Here is a 20,540-nt window from a genome sequence, read left to right on the forward strand (position 1 = left end):
TCAAATTCCAACTGTCATGGTATCTTTTATGTGCATGCCAATGTGTACACGGGACCTCAGTTTTATCGTACCATCCGAAGGACTAGACAGCTGTCCTTGACAGGCCCTCTGTCCTGCATCACTGACAAGGGGGAACCACGCCAGAAAATCTGGATGAACTTTCTCGGCCAATGCAGGGATCGAACACCGGACCTCCAGGCTAGCAAGCCAGCGTCTTAGCCACCGTGACCCCCAAGAGTATAACTCTGCAAAATCAGTAAGTTGAATGATCTCAATCATTCTGTAAACAACAAAATCAGAATAATTAAACAAATGTTGTGCTAACAACAATTCTGGACAGACATGGGTAGGCATAGAGAAACCAACTAATTTTTATGGTAATATAAATATTTATCTAAATCCTAGTAACAACTTTAAACTAAATACTTTCAATCTAAAGCGAGTTAATTTCTTCTACATCTGATCTGCCATCTTTGCAATTAAAGTATCTGTTCTTCGGTTGCAAACATTGTTAAAAACCTTTACTGATGAGGAAATCTGCGACATCATGAATATAATGCCCTTTAATTCTAATTGATCTAGCTACTTCATGAACTTGAGAGGTTAATTGTTTATCAGGATATAGTTGCTGTAAGTGCTCCTTTAGGGCTGCTTCTAAGGCCTGAAAAAATTAGTTAAAAAAACCTGTGACTTCATACTTGACTAATAATTTACTCGCTGTAAAAAAAAAAATGTGCACAATTTTATTATTTTAGTTTGAAGATAATCAAATTGAATTCAATTCTTGTTTTGATATGTCTTCCATTTTGATTGATAACTATGTCAGAAATTCTGAACATCACTGGTGTCAGTAAAACAACTGATATTTTAATTGAATATCCATGGCGTTATTACAAATATATATAGATCTCAAATGCCATTTATTTTGAACAAATATTAGGGCTGTAGACCCATCAGAAGTGACACTGGCTGACCACTCTCTTTAATGGGACATCAACTGAACAATTGCTCAGTGGCTGAGAAAGAGAGGGAGAGAGAAATGGGGTTTAACGTCCACTCGACACAAACTAGGTCATTTCGGGACTAACACATGGTTTAATTTTATTTCAATAATTCGCTTGCACGTAGGGATCTTTAGCAGTGGGAGGACCCAGAGAAGACCCACGAGGTTGGACAGGCGACCCTACTCCTTGCCACGTACAACCGGGGATTCGAAACCACGCCAGTTGACTCAATGACAGACTTTATGGTACAGCGCGCACGTGCTAACCATTCAGCCACCCAACCCCCCGCTCAGTGGCTGAAGATGATACATGTATTTGTTTGGGTTAAGACCATTAGAGGCCCTAAGCACTCAACAGATTTTGGTGCCCCCATATAGGCCTATATGTAATTCCAAATAAAAATAATATACCAAAAAATTATATAAAATAAATTTGTATTTTTTCAAAATGAGGTTTTATACATTGATTGAGGCCAAAGCAGGCAACAGTAAGGAAAGAGAAAAACAATGAAAAGCTCATTAGAAAAAGTTCCTAATTTTTAAATTACACATTTTAAATATGTCTGCTCACAAAGAAGATGGTTCACCCAAAAGCACATGCTTATTTTGCTTAATGTATAATCCAGCCCTGTTCGAGAGGTTTCTAGTTAACCATTTACTGTCCTCTTCCACAGTTTCACCGATTGTTTGTTATTATGTATTTTATATATTCATGTATCTTCTGATGAAGATTGGAATAAAGATTATTTTATTATTATTATCACCAGGGTGATATCGCAGATCAGTGTTTTCCAGAATTACTAAATAGGAAGTCGGAATTTGCAGAAAAATTAGACAATATTAATAATTATTCGAATACAAGAGTAGGTTAAATTGCTGCTGCCCTGGCCTTATTCTTAAACACACACATACCGGTAAATAAAATATTTCTCACCCAAATATCTCCTTCCACCTTTCTTATGTGTACACAATGTCTATTTTGATGTGTCTGTTCATGATACACCGGCAACATATGATTCTTTGTTCTTCTCACTTGATATGGCAGTGACAGGGCTTCTTCTACAAAATGTTAAGATATGCAATTTATTTTAGACAGTCCACAAATTGGAAGACCAAACAGAATTTAACCCCCCAAAACAAAGACTTTACCCATTTTATAATTAAGTTGGGTTTTCCTTTGGTAGTTGTTTAGGGTATTCATTTTATAGTGTTTAAAAATATTTCTACAAGCATGTTGATATTGGTGTTCCTTCCTCATGATCAGTCAACCAATCCCAGCTCAAGTTTTCCAAAATATTTCGAAGATGGGTAAAATTTTAACAAGTTATTGTATAATCTTAATAAGTTTTAAACAATTATAGGAGACTATTCAGACCCCTAAATATGCCAACCAGATGGGAACAGAAAGCTAAACCGGATTGAATCTTGCAGGGCGATAACTCTGTGATTAAATTATTCTTGCCTTCATGGAGTTTCACCTCATGCCCGAATGAATCAGACAATATTTCCAACTGAGAACTTTGTCCTGTATCACACAAGCCTCGAAAATCAAAATGTGAAGGAAAGATAAATTGGCAAAACATGAACAATCTTACAGTAAAATACAACCACACTCTTGACATGAGTTAATAAAAGAATTAATGAAGGTTAATGAATGAATACCTCTTGGTGGAACCCATCCTGATGGTGTTGGATAAGAAGAATGTTTTGGTACCTCTGGTACTGTTAACTGTGGCATTAACCTTTCAACATATTTCATTTCTTTTGTCGAAACCTCAAAATCTATTAACTCATCTTGCCCTTTATCTGGTAGGGAACTCTCAGAAATATTGCTACATTTTCTGACCTGCAAAGTAAAGGTTACATATTTTATTTGCTAATATTAATATAATAGAAAAGTGATTCTCAGTCAGTGTGTCACGAAATTTTAAACGGTACACTAAGAAAATGCGAAAAGCCACTTGATCCCAATCAAGTATTCACTGGTGTCTACTGGTACGTTCATAGCTTTTTTTTTCTTTATTTAGTTTGAGTCATTCTATGTGTCTATGACTAGTCTGTGTCTACGGTTGTATGCTGTCTATGACTTGCCATGTTTTTGTTTTGCAAAATTCAAATATTTTTCATATATGTAGCCAGGTGTGTCGTTATTTTGTCATGTGTTCCAAGGTATGCCGTTGCCAACAAAAGGTTGAGAACCACTGTAATAGAACATGTGTATTGAAATATATGTGACAATAGATACATGTAGTAGCCATTTAACACAATAATGTCTTGTCATTATTAAAAATGAAAGGGGTGCAAGCTGGTGAATGTCCGAATTCATCGAGCTTGTGGGAAAATTGCTAAAAATTAAACGAGGTATAAACACAATTTGGGCACTTTGGCGAAAATTCTCCTCACCATTCATTTACCATGCGAATGCAAGCTGTTTTGTAACCTGGCTGTTTCGTACATGGTAACCATGACATGTTAGTCTCAAACTGGAATGATTTGATGAGACATTTTTTGGTAATATTTAAGCCCAGCTTATGCTATTTACACTACCAATGGTCATGGACCAGAAATCATGCAGATGCCTCTTTGACCTTTTTTTAGACGGTTTAGATATGGAGACCGTGTAAATTCAATTATTTTTACAATTTATCAATAGCACTGACTTGTTAATACGTACCTGGGTACTTAGTCTTGAAAATGTCTTTAACTGACAAGTAGTTTTTGTAAGAATATTCCTAAATATTGACATGCTTCCTGCCTTTGCTTTCTCTAACTTCTGTTGATCCAATTACCCCTAAGTACCACTAGAATTTCCAGTCAACAAACTCGGTCGATGGTTGGGCTAAAATTTGGGAATAGTTTGTTTGACTGAAATAAAAAACGCACTAACTCAAATATGATTACATCGTTTTTTGTCTATTTTGATTATTTTCCCCCAAGTTCAAATCTGACAGTTGAAGTCACAATTTTATTGAGATTTTCCTTCCAATAGCAATACCCTAAACAACGTGTTGACCTCTCTTTGCGAGTAAGGTCGTCATCTAGGGTTAAGGGTCAACGACTGACGTCATCAACTGAAAACAATGGCCGTACTAATATAAACAACTTGAATTAAGTCTGTGTCCGATGCATAAAACTGATGACAGCATAGTATCTAGTCGCTTCAGTATTTGACATTTTCATGTGGCCTCGCCCAGTCGATAAAATCAATCAGTTAGTTCAGTCGAATAATCCAGTCGAATAAACCAGTCGAAAAGTTCAGTCCAATACTTCAGTCGAATAAACAAGTCGCTCAATATTAAGCAGCGGTGGCAGCGGGCTAAGATAATATAGTAGCAAATCATGCTCGTAGCCATAGCTGAAGGAGCCGGGGGCATGGGGTAGGGACCGGGGGGCTTCCCAACTAATTTCAAGAAATGAAAAGAAATGAAATGGGGGTTCAACGTCCTTTTGTTCTGCTTAGAACTGGGCTAATGAAGACGGGCATACGCCATACACTGTGCGATGAGGGAAATTTTGCCCGGACAGCGGCACTACGGCCTACTCTTATATCGAATTCCATCTGTCAAAGGGATCTTTTACGTCCACTCCAATGTATACACGGGACCTCGGTTTTTCGTCCCATCCGAAAGACTAGACAGCTGTCCTTGTCCGCCTCGAAAAGAATAGAGTCCCTATATATGATATGAACGAAGAAAGGGGATGGGGTGGGGCGGGGGTGGGGGGGATAAGGTATTTGACATTTTCATGTGGCCTCGTCCAGTCGATAAAACCAGTCAGTTAGTTCAGTCGAATAATCCAGTCGAATAAACCAGTCGAATAATTCAGTCGAATAAACCAGTCGAATAGTTCAGTCGAATAATTCAGTCGAATAAACAAGTCGCTCAATATTAAGCAGCGGGCTAAGATAATATGGTAGCAAATCATGCTCGTAGACATAGCTGAAGGAGCCGGGGCATGGGGTAGGGACCGGGGGGCTTCCCAACTAGTTTCAAGAAATGAAAAGAAATGAAATGGGGGTTCAACGTCCTTCTGTTCTGCTTGGAACTGGGCTAATGAAGACGGGCATACGCCATACACTGTGCTATGATGGAAATTTTGCCCGGACAGCGGCACTACGGCCTACTCTTTTATCGAATTCCATCTGTCAAGGGATCTTTTACGTCCACTCCAATATATACACGGGACCTCGGTTTTTCGTCCCATCCGAACGACCAGACAGCTGTACTTGTCCGCCTCGAAAAGAATAGAGTCCCTATATATGATATGAACGTAGAAAGGGGATGGGGTGGGGCGGGGGATGAGGTATTTGACATTTTCATGTGGCCTCGTCCAGTCGATAAAACCAGTCAGTTAGTTCAGTCGAATAATCCAGTCGAATAAACCAGTCGAATAATTCAGTCGAAAAGTTCAGTCGAATAAACCAGTCGAATAGTTCAGTCGAATAATTCAGTCGAATAAACAAGTCGCTCAATATTAAGCAGCGGGCTAAGATAATATGGTAGCAAATCATGCTCGTAGACATAGCTGAAGGAGCCGGGGCATGGGGTAGGGACCGGGGGGCTTCCCAACTAGTTTCAAGAAATGAAAAGAAATGAAATGGGGGTTCAACGTCCTTCTGTTCTGCTTGGAACTGGGCTAATGAAGACGGGCATACGCCATACACTGTGCTATGATGGAAATTTTGCCCGGACAGCGGCACTACGGCCTACTCTTTTATCGAATTCCATCTGTCAAGGGATCTTTTACGTCCACTCCAATATATACACGGGACCTCGGTTTTTCGTCCCATCCGAACGACCAGACAGCTGTACTTGTCCGCCTCGAAAAGAATAGAGTCCCTATATATGATATGAACGTAGAAAGGGGATGGGGTGGGGCGGGGGATGAGGTATTTGACATTTTCATGTGGCCTCGTCCAGTCGATAAAACCAGTCAGTTAGTTCAGTCGAATAATTCAGTCGAATAAACCAGTCGAATAATTCAGTCGAATAAACCAGTCGAATAGTTCAGTCGAATAATTCAGTCGAATAATCCAGTCGAATAATTCAGTCGAATAAACAAGTCGCTCAATATTAAGCAGCGGTGGCAGCGGGCTAAGATAATATAGTAGCAAATCATGCTCGTAGCCATAGCTGAAGGAGCCGGGGCATGGGGTAGGGACCGGGGGGCTTCCCAACTAGTTTCAAGAAATGAAATGGGGTTTAACGTCCTTCTGTTCTGCTTGGAACTGGGCTAATGAAGACGGGCAGACGCCATAAACTGTGCGATGAGGGAAATTTTGCCCGGACAGCGGCACTACGGCCTACTCTTATATCGAATTCCATCTGTCAAAGGGATCTTTTACGTCCACTCCAATGTAGACACGGGACCTCGGTTTTTCGTCCCATCCGAAATACTAGACAGCTGTCCTTGTCCGCCTCGAAAAGAATAGAGTCCCTATATATGATATGAACGAAGAAAGGGGATGGGGTGGGGCGGGGGTGGGGGGGGATGAGGTATTTGACATTGTCATGTGGCCTCGTCCAGTCGATAAAACCAGTCAGTTAGTTCAGTCGAATAATCCAGTCGAATAAACCAGTCGAATAATTCAGTCGAAAAATTCAGTCGAATAAACCAGTCGAATAGTTCAGTCGAATAATTCAGTCGAATAAACAAGTCGCTCAATATTAAGCAGCGGTGGCAGCGGGCTAAGATAATATAGTAGCAAATCATGCTCGTAGCCATAGCTGAAGGAGCCGGGGGCATGGGGTAGTGACCGGGGGGCTTCCCAACTAGTTTCAAGAAATGAAAAGAAATGAAATGGGGTTTTAACGTCCTACTGTTCTGCTTGGAACTGGGCTAATGAAGACGGGCAGACGCCATACACTGTGCGATGAGGGAAATTTTGCCCGGACAGCGGCACTACGGCCTACTCTTATATCGAATTCCATCTGTCAAAGGGATCTTTTACGTCCTCTCCAATGTAGACACGGGACCTCGGTTTTTCGTCCCATCCGAAAGACTAGACAGCTGTCCTTGTCCGCCTCGAAAAGAATAGAGTCCCTATATATGATATAAACGAAGAAACGGATGGGGTGGGGCGGGGGTGGGGGGGGATGAGGTATTTGACATTTTCATGTGGCCTCGTCCAGTCGATAAAATCAGTCAGTTAGTTCAGTCGAATAATCCAGTCGAATAAACCAGTCGAATAATTCAGTCGAAAAGTTCAGTCGAATAAACCAGTCGAATAGTTCAGTCGAATAATTCAGTCGAATAAACAAGTCGCTCAATATTAAGCAGCGGTGGCAGCGGGCTAAGATAATATAGTAGCAAATCATGCTCGTAGCCATAGCTGAAGGAGCCGGGGGCATGGGGTAAGGACCGGGGGGCTTCCCAACTAGTTTCAAGAAATGAAAAGAAATGAAATGGGGTTTAACGTCCTTCTGTTCTGCTTGGAACTGGGCTAATGAAGACGGGCAGACGCCATACACTGTGCGATGAGGGAAATTTTGCCCGGACAGCGGCACTACGGCCTACTCTTATATCGAATTCCATCTGTCAAAGGGATCTTTTACGTCCACTCCAATGTAGACACGGGACCTCGGTTTTTCGTCCCATCCGAAAGACTAGACAGCTGTCCTTGTCCGCCTCGAAAAGAATAGAGTCCCTATATATGATATGAACGAAGAAAGGGGATGGGGTGGGGCGGGGGTGGGGGGGGGATGAGGTATTTGACATTGTCATGTGGCCTCGTCCAGTCGATAAAACCAGTCAGTTAGTTCAGTCGAATAATCCAGTCGAATAAACCAGTCGAATAATTCAGTCGAAAAGTTCAGTCGAATAAACCAGTCGAATAGTTCAGTCGAATAATTCAGTCGAATAAACAAGTCGCTCAATATTAAGCAGCGGTGGCAGCGGGCTAAGATAATATAGTAGCAAATCATGCTCGTAGCCATAGCTGAAGGAGCCGGGGGCATGGGGTAGTGACCGGGGGGCTTCCCAACTAGTTTCAAGAAATGAAAAGAAATGAAATGGGGTTTTAACGTCCTACTGTTCTGCTTGGAACTGGGCTAATGAAGACGGGCAGACGCCATACACTGTGCGATGAGGGAAATTTTGCCCGGACAGCGGCACTACGGCCTACTCTTATATCGAATTCCATCTGTCAAAGGGATCTTTTACGTCCTCTCCAATGTAGACACGGGACCTCGGTTTTTCGTCCCATCCGAAAGACTAGACAGCTGTCCTTGTCCGCCTCGAAAAGAATAGAGTCCCTATATATGATATCAACGAAGAAACGGATGGGGTGGGGCGGGGCGGGGGTGGGGGGGGATGAGGTATTTGACATTTTCATGTGGCCTCGTCCAGTCGATAAAATCAGTCAGTTAGTTCAGTCGAATAATCCAGTCGAATAAACCAGTCGAATAATTCAGTCGAAAAGTTCAGTCGAATAAACCAGTCGAATAGTTCAGTCGAATAATTCAGTCGAATAAACAAGTCGCTCAATATTAAGCAGCGGTGGCAGCGGGCTAAGATAATATAGTAGCAAATCATGCTCGTAGCCATAGCTGAAGGAGCCGGGGGCATGGGGTAGGGACCGGGGGGCTTCCCAACTAGTTTCAAGAAATGAAAAGAAATGAAATGGTGTTTAACGTCCTTCTGTTCTGCTTGGAACTGGGCTAATGAAGACGGGCAGACGCCATACACTGTGCGATGAGGGAAATTTTGCCCGGACAGCGGCACTACGGCCTACTCTTATATCGAATTCCATCTGTCAAAGGGATCTTTTACGTCCACTCCAATGTAGACACGGGACCTCGGTTTTTCGTCCCATCCGAAAGACTAGACAGCTGTCCTTGTCCGCCTCGAAAAGAATAGAGTCCCTATATATGATATAAACGAAGAAACGGATGGGGTGGGGCGGGGGTGGGGGGGGATGAGGTATTTGACATTTTCATGTGGCCTCGTCCAGTCGATAAAATCAGTCAGTTAGTTCAGTCTAATAATCCAGTCGAATAAACCAGTCGAATAATTCAGTCGAAAAGTTCAGTCGAATAAACCAGTCGAATAGTTCAGTCGAATAATTCAGTCGAATAAACAAGTCGCTCAATATTAAGCAGCGGTGGCAGCGGGCTAAGATAATATAGTAGCAAATCATGCTCGTAGCCATAGCTGAAGGAGCCGGGGGCATAGGGTAGTGACCGGGGGGCTTCCCAACTAGTTTCAAGAAATGAAAAGAAATGAAATGGGGTTTTAACGTCCTACTGTTCTGCTTGGAACTGGGCTAATGAAGACGGGCAGACGCCATACACTGTGCGATGAGGGAAATTTTGCCCGGACAGCGGCACTACGGCCTACTCTTATATCGAATTCCATCTGTCAAAGGGATCTTTTACGTCCTCTCCAATGTAGACACGGGACCTCGGTTTTTCGTCCCATCCGAAAGACTAGACAGCTGTCCTTGTCCGCCTCGAAAAGAATAGAGTCCCTATATATGATATAAACGACGAAACGGATGGGGTGGGGTGGGGGGGATGAGGTATTTGACATTTTCATGTGGCCTCGTCCAGTCGATAAAATCAGTCAGTTAGTTCAGTCTAATAATCCAGTCGAATAAACCAGTCGAATAATTCAGTCGAAAAGTTCAGTCGAATAAACCAGTCGAATAGTTCAGTCGAATAATTCAGTCGAATAATACAGTCGAATAATTCAGTCGAATAAACAAGTCGCTCAATATTAAGCAGCGGTGGCAGCGGGCTAAGATAATATAGTAGCAAATCATGCTCGTAGCCATAGCTGAAGGAGCCGGGGGCATGGGGTAGGGACCGGGGGGCTTCCCAACTAGTTTCAAGAAATGAAAAGAAATGAAATGGGGTTTAACGTCCTTCTGTTCTGCTTGGAACTGGGCTAATGAAGACGGGCAGACGCCATACACTGTGCGATGAGGGAAATTTTGCCCGGACAGCGGCACTACGGCCTACTCTTATATCGAATTCCATCTGTCAAAGGGATCTTTTACGTCCACTCCAATGTATACACGGGACCTCGGTTTTTCGTCCCATCCGAACGACTAGACAGCTGTCCTTGTCCGCCTCGAAAAGAATAGAGTCCCTATATATGATATGAACGAAGAAAGGGGATGGGGTGGGGCGGGGGGATGAGGTATTTGACATTTTCATGTGGCCTCGTCCAGTCGATAAAATCAGTCAGTTAGTTCAGTCGAATAATCCAGTCGAATAAACCAGTCGAATAATTCAGTCGAAAAGTTCAGTCGAATACTTCAGTCGAATAGTTCAGTCGAATAATTCAGTCGAATAAACAAGTCGCTCAATATTAAGCAGCGGTGGCAGCGGGCTAAGATGATATGGTAGCAAATCATGCTCTTAGACATAGCTGAAGGAGCCGGGGCATGGGGTAGAGACCGGGGGGCTTCCCAACTAGTTTCAAGAAATGAAAAGAAATGAAATGGGGTTTTAACGTCCTACTGTTCTGCTTGGAACTGGGCTAATGAAGACGGGCAGACGCCATACACTGTGCGATGGGGGAAATTTTGCCCGGACAGCGGCACTACGGCGTACTCTTATATCGAATTCCATCTGTCAAGGGATCTTTTACGTCCACGCCAATGTGCACACGGGACCTCGGTTTTTCGTCCCATCCGAACGACTAGACAGCTGTCCTTGTCCGCCTCGAAAAGAATAGAGTCCCTATATATGATATGAACGTAGAAAGGGGATGGGGTGGGGCGGGGGTGGGGGGATGAGGTATTTGACATTGTCATGTGGCCTCGTCCAGTCGATAAAATCAGTCAGTTAGTTCAGTCGAATAATCCAGTCGAATAAACCAGTCGAATAATTCAGTCGAAAAATTCAGTCGAATAAACCAGTCGAATAGTTCAGTCGAATAATTCAGTCGAATAATCCAGTCGAATAATTCAGTCGCTCAATATTAAGCAGCGGTGGCAGCGGGCTAAGATAATATAGTAGCAAATCATGCTCGTAGCCATAGCTGAAGGAGCCGGGGGCATGGGGTAGGGACCGGGGGGCTTCCCAACTAGTTTCAAGAAATGAAAAGAAATGAAATGGGGTTTAACGTCCTTCTGTTCTGCTTGGAACTGGGCTAATGAAGACGGGCAGACGCCATACACTGTGCGATGAGGGAAATTTTGCCCGGACAGCGGCACTACGGCCTACTCTTATATCGAATTCCATCTGTCAAAGGGATCTTTTACGTCCACTCCAATGTAGACACAGGACCTCGGTTTTTCGTCCCATCCGAAAGACTAGACAGCTGTACTTGTCCGCCTCGAAAAGAATAGAGTCCCTATATATGATATGAACGAAGAAAGGGGATGGGGTGGGGCGGGGGTGGGGGTGAGGTATTTGACATTTTCATGTGGCCTCGTCCAGTCGATAAAATCAGTCAGTTAGTTCAGTCGAATAATCCAGTCGAATAATTCAGTCGAAAAGTTCAGTCGAATACTTCAGTCGAATAGTTCAGTCGAATAATCCAGTCGAATAATTCAGTCGAATAAACAAGTCGCTCAATATTAAGCAGCGGTGGCAGCGGGCTAAGATAATATGGTAGCAAATCATGCTCGTAGACATAGCTGAAGGAGCCGGGGCATGGGGTAGAGACCGGGGGGCTTCCCAACTAGTTTCAAGAAATGAAAAGAAATGAAATGGGTTTTTAACGTCCTACTGTTCTGCTTGGAACTGGGCTAATGAAGACGGGCATACGCCATACACTGTGCGATGAGGGAAATTTTGCCCGGACAGCGGCACTACGGCCTACTCTCATATCGAATTCCATCTGTCAAAGGGATCTTTTACGTCCACGCCAATGTGCACACGGGACCTCGGTTTTTCGTCCCATCCGAACGACTAGACAGCTGTCCTTGTCCGCCTCGAAAAGAATAGAGTCCCTATATATGATATAAACGAAGAAAGGGGATGGCGTGGTGCGGGGGGTGGGGGTGGATGAGGTATTTGACATTCTCATGTGGCCTCGTCCAGTCGATAAAACCAGTCAGTTAATTCCACATTCGCGTGGACGTAAAAGATCCCTTTGACAGATGGAATTCGATATAAGAGTAGGCCGTAGTGCCGCTGTCCGGGCAAAATTTCCCTCATAGCACAGTGTATGGCGTATGCCCGTCTTCATTAGCCCAGTTCCAAGCAGAACAGTAGGACGTTAAAACCCCATTTCATTTCTTGAAACTAGTTGGGAAGCCCCCCGGACCCTACCCCATGCCCCGGCTCCTTCAGCTATGGCTACGAGCATGATTTGCTACTAATTATCTTAGCCCGCTGCCACCGCTGCTTAATATTGAGCGACTTGTTTATTCGACTGAATTATTCGACTGAACTATTCGACTGGTTTATTCGACTGAACTTTTCGACTGAATTATTCGACTGGTTTATTCGACTGGATTATTCGACTGAACTAACTGACTGGTTTTATCGACTGGACGAGGCCACATGAAAATGTCAAATACCTCATCCCCGCCCCACCCCATCCCCTTTCTACGTTCATATCATATATAGGGACTCTATTCTTTTCGAGGCGGACAAGTACAGCTGTCTGGTCGTTCGGATGGGACGAAAAACCGAGGTCCCGTGTCCACATTGACGTGGTCGTAAAAGATCCCTTGACAGATGGAATTCGATAAAAGAGTAGGCCGTAGTGCCGCTGTCCGGGCAAAATTTCCATCATAGCACAGTGTATGGCGTCTGCCCGTCTTCATTAGCCCAGTTCCAAGCAGAACAGAAGGACGTTGAACCCCCATTTCATTTCTTTTCATTTCTTGAAACTAGTAGGGAAGCCCCCCGGTCCCTACCCCATGCCCCGGCTCCTTCAGCTATGTCTACGAGCATGATTTGCTACCATATTATCTTAGCCCGCTGCTTAATATTGAGCGACTTGTTTATTCGACTGAATTATTCGACTGAACTATTCGACTGAAGTATTCGACTGGTTTATTCGACTGAACTTTTCGACTGAATTATTCGACTGGTTTATTCGACTGGATTATTCGACTGAACTAACTGACTGATTTTATCGACTGGACGAGGCCACATGAAAATGTCAAATACCTCATCCCCCCCCCCCCCCGCCCCACCCCATCCCCTTTCTTCGTTCATATCATATATAGGGACTCTATTCTTTTCGAGGCGGACAAGGACAGCTGTCTAGTCTTTCGGATGGGACGAAAAACCGAGGTCCCGTGTCTACATTGGAGTGGACGTAAAAGATCCCTTTGACAGATGGAATTCGATATAAGAGTAGGCCGTAGTGCCGCTGTCCGGGCAAAATTTCCCTCATCGCACAGTGTATGGCGTCTGCCCGTCTTCATTAGCCCAGTTCCAAGCAGAACAGAAGGACGTTAAACCCCCATTTCATTTCTTTTCATTTCTTGAAACTAGTTGGGAAGCCCCCCGGTCCCTACCCCATGCCCCGGCTCCTTCAGCTATGTCTACGAGCATGATTTGCTACCATATTATCTTAGCCCGCTGCTTAATATTGAGCGACTTGTTTATTCGACTGAATTATTCGACTGAAGTATTCGACTGAAGTATTCGACTGGTTTATTCGACTGAACTTTTCGACTGAATTATTCGACTGGTTTATTCGACTGGATTATTCGACTGAACTAACTGACTGATTTTATCGACTGGACGATGCCACATGAAAATGTCAAATACCTCATCCCCCTCCCCCGCCCCACCCCATCCCCTTTCTTCGTTCATATCATATATAGGGACTCTATTCTTTTCGAGGTGGACAAGGACAGCTGTCTAGTCGTTCGGATGGGACGAAAAACCGAGGTCCCGTGTCCACATTGACGTGGTCGTAAAAGATCCCTTGACAGATGGAATTCGATATAAGAGTAGGCCGTAGTGCCGCTGTCCGGGCAAAATTTCCCTCATCGCACAGTGTATGGCGTATGCCCGTCTTCATTAGCCCAGTTCCAAGCAGAACAGTAGGACGTTAAAACCCCATTTCATTTCTTTTCATTTCTTGAAACTAGTTGGGAAGCCCCCCGGTCTCTACCCCATGCCCCGGCTCCTTCAGCTATGTCTAAGAGCATGATTTGCTACCATATCATCTTAGCCCACTGCCACCGCTGCTTAATATTGAGCGACTTGTTTATTCGACTGAATTATTCGACTGAACTATTCGACTGGTTTATTCGACTGAACTTTTCGACTGAATTATTCGACTGGTTTATTCGACTGGATTATTCGACTGAACTAACTGACTGGTTTTATCGACTGGACGAGGCCACATGAAAATGTCAAATAACTCATCCCCCGCCCCACCCCATCCCCTTTCTACGTTCATATCATATATAGGGACTCTATTCTTTTCGAGGCGGACAAGTACAGCTGTCTGGTCGTTCGGATGGGACGAAAAACCGAGGTCCCGTGTCCACATTGACGTGGTCGTAAAAGATCCCTTGACAGATGGAATTCGATAAAAGAGTAGGCCGTAGTGCCGCTGTCCGGGCAAAATTTCCATCATAGCACAGTGTATGGCGTATGCCCGTCTTCATTAGCCCAGTTCCAAGCAGAACAGAAGGACGTTGAACCCCCATTTCATTTCTTTTCATTTCTTGAAACTAGTAGGGAAGCCCCCCGGTCCCTACCCCATGCCCCGGCTCCTTCAGCTATGTCTACGAGCATGATTTGCTACCATATTATCTTAGCCCGCTGCTTAATATTGAGCGACTTGTTTATTCGACTGAATTATTCGACTGAACTATTCGACTGAAGTATTCGACTGGTTTATTCGACTGAACTTTTCGACTGAATTATTCGACTGGTTTATTCGACTGGATTATTCGACTGAACTAACTGACTGATTTTATCGACTGGACGAGGCCACATGAAAATGTCAAATACCTCATCCCCCCCCGCCCCACCCCATCCCCTTTCTTCGTTCATATCATATATAGGGACTCTATTCTTTTCGAGGCGGACAAGGACAGCTGTCTAGTCTTTCGGATGGGACGAAAAACCGAGGTCCCGTGTCTACATTGGAGTGGACGTAAAAGATCCCTTTGACAGATGGAATTCGATATAAGAGTAGGCCGTAGTGCCGCTGTCCGGGCAAAATTTCCATCATAGCACAGTGTATGGCAAAATTTCCCTCATAGCACAGTGTATGGCGTATGCCCGTCTTCATTAGCCCAGTTCCAAGCAGAACAGTAGGACGTTAAAACCCCATTTCATTTCTTGAAACTAGTTGGGAAGCCCCCCGGTCCCTACCCCATGCCCCGGCTCCTTCAGCTATGGCTACGAGCATGATTTGCTACTAATTATCTTAGCCCGCTGCCACCGCTGCTTAATATTGAGCGACTTGTTTATTCGACTGAATTATTCGACTGAACTATTCGACTGGTTTATTCGACTGAACTTTTCGACTGAATTATTCGACTGGTTTATTCGACTGGATTATTCGACTGAACTAACTGACTGGTTTTATCGACTGGACGAGGCCACATGAAAATGTCAAATACCTCATCCCCCCCACCCCCGCCCCACCCCATCCCCTTTCTTCGTTCATATCATATATAGGGACTCTATTCTTTTCGAGGCGGACAAGGACAGCTGTCTAGTCGTTCGGATGGGACGAAAAACCGAGGTCCCGTGTCCACATTGACGTGGTCGTAAAAGATCCCTTGACAGATGGAATTCGATATAAGAGTAGGCCGTAGTGCCGCTGTCCGGGCAAAATTTCCCTCATCGCACAGTGTATGGCGTATGCCCGTCTTCATTAGCCCAGTTCCAAGCAGAACAGTAGGACGTTAAAACCCCATTTCATTTCTTTTCATTTCTTGAAACTAGTTGGGAAGCCCCCCGGTCTCTACCCCATGCCCCGGCTCCTTCAGCTATGTCTAAGAGCATGATTTGCTACCATATCATCTTAGCCCACTGCCACCGCTGCTTAATATTGAGCGACTTGTTTATTCGACTGAATTATTCGACTGAACTATTCGACTGGTTTATTCGACTGAACTTTTCGACTGAATTATTCGACTGGTTTATTCGACTGGATTATTCGACTGAACTAACTGACTGGTTTTATCGACTGGACGAGGCCACATGAAAATGTCAAATACCTCATCCCCCCACCCCCGCCCCACCCCATCCCCTTTCTACGTTCATATCATATATAGGGACTCTATTCTTTTCGAGGCGGACAAGTACAGCTGTCTGGTCGTTCGGATGGGACGAAAAACCGAGGTCCCGTGTCCACATTGACGTGGTCGTAAAAGATCCCTTGACAGATGGAATTCGATAAAAGAGTAGGCCGTAGTGCCGCTGTCCGGGCAAAATTTCCATCATAGCACAGTGTATGGCGTATGCCCGTCTTCATTAGCCCAGTTCCAAGCAGAACAGAAGGACGTTGAACCCCCATTTCATTTCTTTTCATTTCTTGAAACTAGTTGGGAAGCCCCCCGGTCCCTACCCCATGCCCCGGCTCCTTCAGCTATGTCTACGAGCATGATTTGCTACCATATTATCTTAGCCCGCTGCTTAATATTGAGCGACTTGTTTATTCGACTGAATTATTCGACTGGTTTATTCGACTGAACTTTTCGACTGAATTATTCGACTGGTTTATTCGACTGGATTATTCGACTGAACTAACTGACTGGTTTTATCGACTGGACGAGGCCACATGAAAATGTCAAATACCTTATCCCCCCCACCCCCGCCCCACCCCATCCCCTTTCTTCGTTCATATCATATATAGGGACTCTATTCTTTTCGAGGCGGACAAGGACAGCTGTCTAGTCTTTCGGATGGGACGAAAAACCGAGGTCCCGTGTATACATTGGAGTGGACGTAAAAGATCCCTTTGACAGATGGAATTCGATATAAGAGTAGGCCGTAGTGCCGCTGTCCGGGCAAAATTTCCCTCATCGCACAGTGTATGGCGTATGCCCGTCTTCATTAGCCCAGTTCCAAGCAGAACAGTAGGACGTTAAAACCCCATTTCATTTCTTTTCATTTCTTGAAACTAATTGGGAAGCCCCCCGGTCTCTACCCCATGCCCCGGCTCCTTCAGCTATGTCTAAGAGCATGATTTGCTACCATATCATCTTAGCCCACTGCCACCGCTGCTTAATATTGAGCGACTTGTTTATTCGACTGAATTATTCGACTGAACTATTCGACTGGTTTATTCGACTGAACTTTTCGACTGAATTATTCGACTGGTTTATTCGACTGGATTATTCGACTGAACTAACTGACTGATTTTATCGACTGGACGAGGCCACATGAAAATGTCAAATACCTCATCCCCCCCACCCCCGCCCCACCCCATCCCCTTTCTTAGTTCATATCATATATAGGGACTCTATTCTTTTCGAGGCGGACAAGGACAGCTGTCTAGTCGTTCGGATGGGACGAAAAACCGAGGTCCCGTGTGCACATTGGCGTGGACGTAAAAGATCCCTTGACAGATGGAATTCGATATAAGAGTACGCCGTAGTGCCGCTGTCCGGGCAAAATTTCCCTCATCGCACAGTGTATGGCGTATGCCCGTCTTCATTAGCCCAGTTCCAAGCAGAACAGTAGGACGTTAAAACCCCATTTCATTTCTTTTCATTTCTTGAAACTAATTGGGAAGCCCCCCGGTCTCTACCCCATGCCCCGGCTCCTTCAGCTATGTCTAAGAGCATGATTTGCTACCATATCATCTTAGCCCACTGCCACCGCTGCTTAATATTGAGCGACTTGTTTATTCGACTGAATTATTCGACTGAAGTATTCGACTGAACTATTCGACTGGTTTATTCGACTGAACTTTTCGACTGAATTATTCGACTGGTTTATTCGACTGGATTATTCGACTGAACTAACTGACTGATTTTATCGACTGGACGAGGCCACATGAAAATGTCAAATACCTCATCCCCCCCCGCCCCACCCCATCCCCTTTCTTCGTTCATATCATATATAGGGACTCTATTCTTTTCGAGGCGGACAAGGACAGCTGTCTAGTCGTTCGGATGGGACGAAAAACCGAGGTCCCGTGTATACATTGGAGTGGACGTAAAAGATCCCTTTGACAGATGGAATTCGATATAAGAGTAGGCCGTAGTGCCGCTGTCCGGGCAAAATTTCCCTCATCGCACAGTGTATGGCGTCTGCCCGTCTTCATTAGCCCAGTTCCAAGCAGAACAGAAGGACGTTAAACCCCATTTCATTTCTTTTCATTTCTTGAAACTAGTTGGGAAGCCCCCCGGTCCCTACCCCATGCCCCCGGCTCCTTCAGCTATGGCTACGAGCATAATTTGCTACTATATTATCTTAGCCCGCTGCCACCGCTGCTTAATATTGAGCGACTTGTTTATTCGACTGAATTATTCGACTGAACTATTCGACTGGTTTATTCGACTGAACTTTTCGACTGGTTTATTCGACTGGATTATTCGACTGAACTAACTGACTGGTTTTATCGACTGGACGAGGCCACATGAAAATATCAAATACCTCATCCCCCCCCACCCCCGCCCCACCCCATCCCCTTTCTTCGTTTATATCATATATAGGGACTCTATTCTTTTCGAGGCGGACAAGGACAGCTGTCTAGTCTTTCGGATGGGACGAAAAACCGAGGTCCCGTGTATACATTGGAGTGGATGTAAAAGATCCCTTTGACAGATGGAATTCGATATAAGAGTAGGCCGTAGTGCCGCTGTCCGGGCAAAATTTCCCTCATCGCACAGTGTATGGCGTCTGCCCGTCTTCATTAGCCCAGTTCCAAGCAGAACAGTAGGACGTTAAAACCTCATTTCATTTCTTGAAACTAGTTGGGAAGCCCCCCGGTCCCTACCCCATGCCCCCGGCTCCTTCAGCTATGGCTACGAGCATGATTTGCTACTATATTATCTTAGCCCGCTGCCACCGCTGCTTAATATTGAGCGACTTGTTTATTCGACTGAATTATTCGACTGAACTATTCGACTGGTTTATTCGACTGAACTTTTCGACTGAATTATTCGACTGGTTTATTCGACTGGATTATTCGACTGAACTAACTGACTGGTTTTATCGACTGGACGAGGCCACATGAAAATGTCAAATACCTCATCCCCCCACCCCCGCCCCACCCCATCCCCTTTCTTCGTTCATATCATATATAGGGACTCTATTCTTTTCGAGGCGGACAAGGACAGCTGTCTAGTCGTTCGGATGGGACGAAAAACCGAGGTCCCGTGTCCACATTGACGTGGTCGTAAAAGATCCCTTGACAGATGGAATTCGATATAAGAGTACGCCGTAGTGCCGCTGTCCGGGCAAAATTTCCCTCATCGCACAGTGTATGGCGTATGCCCGTCTTCATTAGCCCAGTTCCAAGCAGAACAGTAGGACGTTAAAACCCCATTTCATTTCTTTTCATTTCTTGAAACTAGTTGGGAAGCCCCCCGGTCTCTACCCCATGCCCCGGCTCCTTCAGCTATGTCTAAGAGCATGATTTGCTACCATATCATCTTAGCCCACTGCCACCGCTGCTTAATATTGAGCGACTTGTTTATTCGACTGAAGTATTCGACTGAACTATTCGACTGGTTTATTCGACTGAACTTTTCGACTGAATTATTCGACTGGTTTATTCGACTGGATTATTCGACTGAACTAACTGACTGATTTTATCGACTGGACGAGGCCACATGATAATGTCAAATACCTCATCCCCATCGCCCCCCTAACCCAACATATCATATATAGGGACTCTATTCTTTTGGAGGTGGACAAGGACAGATGTCTAGTCGTTCGGATGGGACGAAAAACCGAGGTCCCGTGTACACATTGGCGTGCACTTAAAAGATGGGGGCATATGGGGATGAGGGAAAAAGTCAAGCATGACTTTATTAAGCCGCGGTGGCAATAACTAAGATAACACCTTAAAGTTTTAATTTGAACAATCAAATTTGAACATGAGGGGACGTAAAAAATAAACAAAAACAATGATAAAAGATATTGGAATTAGTGCGTTTTTTCTTTAACTTATACAGATTACAAACGATTCCAAAATTTTAATAAGCCATCGACCGGTTTATTCGACTGACTATTTGTTTTGGACTTAGGGTCGACTCAAAACTTACATGGAGGCCGCCATTTTGGCCTTTTACGTAAACAAATCTCCATGCAGCAATGCGATTCCGAACGTTCAACAGGCTCGATTTATATCAACTTTCGCATTATTTGTAATTTGGTGCTTATTTCAAGGAAAACATAATTACGTCTGACCATGGAACTGTGGTCTGACAATATTCCTCATGTACATCGGTTTTTTTAGCCATAGAACTCTATCAATGTTTTAGCTATGAACGAAAACATAATTCTCCCGTGCTGAGCATCATGAGTCGATAACACTATTGCTGGCTTGACAGCTCCAGAAAATAAAAAAAAATAGCCTTATTCTAAGTACTAGATGTGTTAGTACCTGTTGTGTAAATTATCCATTAAATCATATTTTACTTGTCCAGAGGGTTCAAAAATATTTTTAAATCCAAGTCACATTTGAAAAGCTTTTA

The 20,540-nt window shown here is 44.2% G+C and overlaps 1 protein-coding gene across 1 annotated transcript; it reads right to left on the reverse strand.

Annotated features, from left to right (window-relative positions):
• Positions 1-243: 243 nt before the first annotated feature.
• Positions 244-3,967, reverse strand: LOC126821853 (39S ribosomal protein L49, mitochondrial). Its single transcript, XM_050550387.2, has 4 exons — positions 3,678-3,967; positions 2,666-2,849; positions 1,938-2,062; positions 244-661 (listed from the first exon to the last, which is right to left on the reverse strand). Exons 1-4 carry the CDS (start codon positions 3,747-3,749, stop codon positions 512-514), a joined length of 531 nt encoding a protein of 176 aa, XP_050406344.1. The 5' UTR covers positions 3,750-3,967; the 3' UTR covers positions 244-511.
• Between the last annotated feature and the right edge of the window lie 16,573 nt (positions 3,968-20,540).

This window comes from Patella vulgata, chromosome 5 (genome assembly GCF_932274485.2).
Source record: "Patella vulgata chromosome 5, xgPatVulg1.2, whole genome shotgun sequence".
NCBI classification, from domain to species: Eukaryota; Metazoa; Mollusca; class Gastropoda; family Patellidae; genus Patella; species Patella vulgata.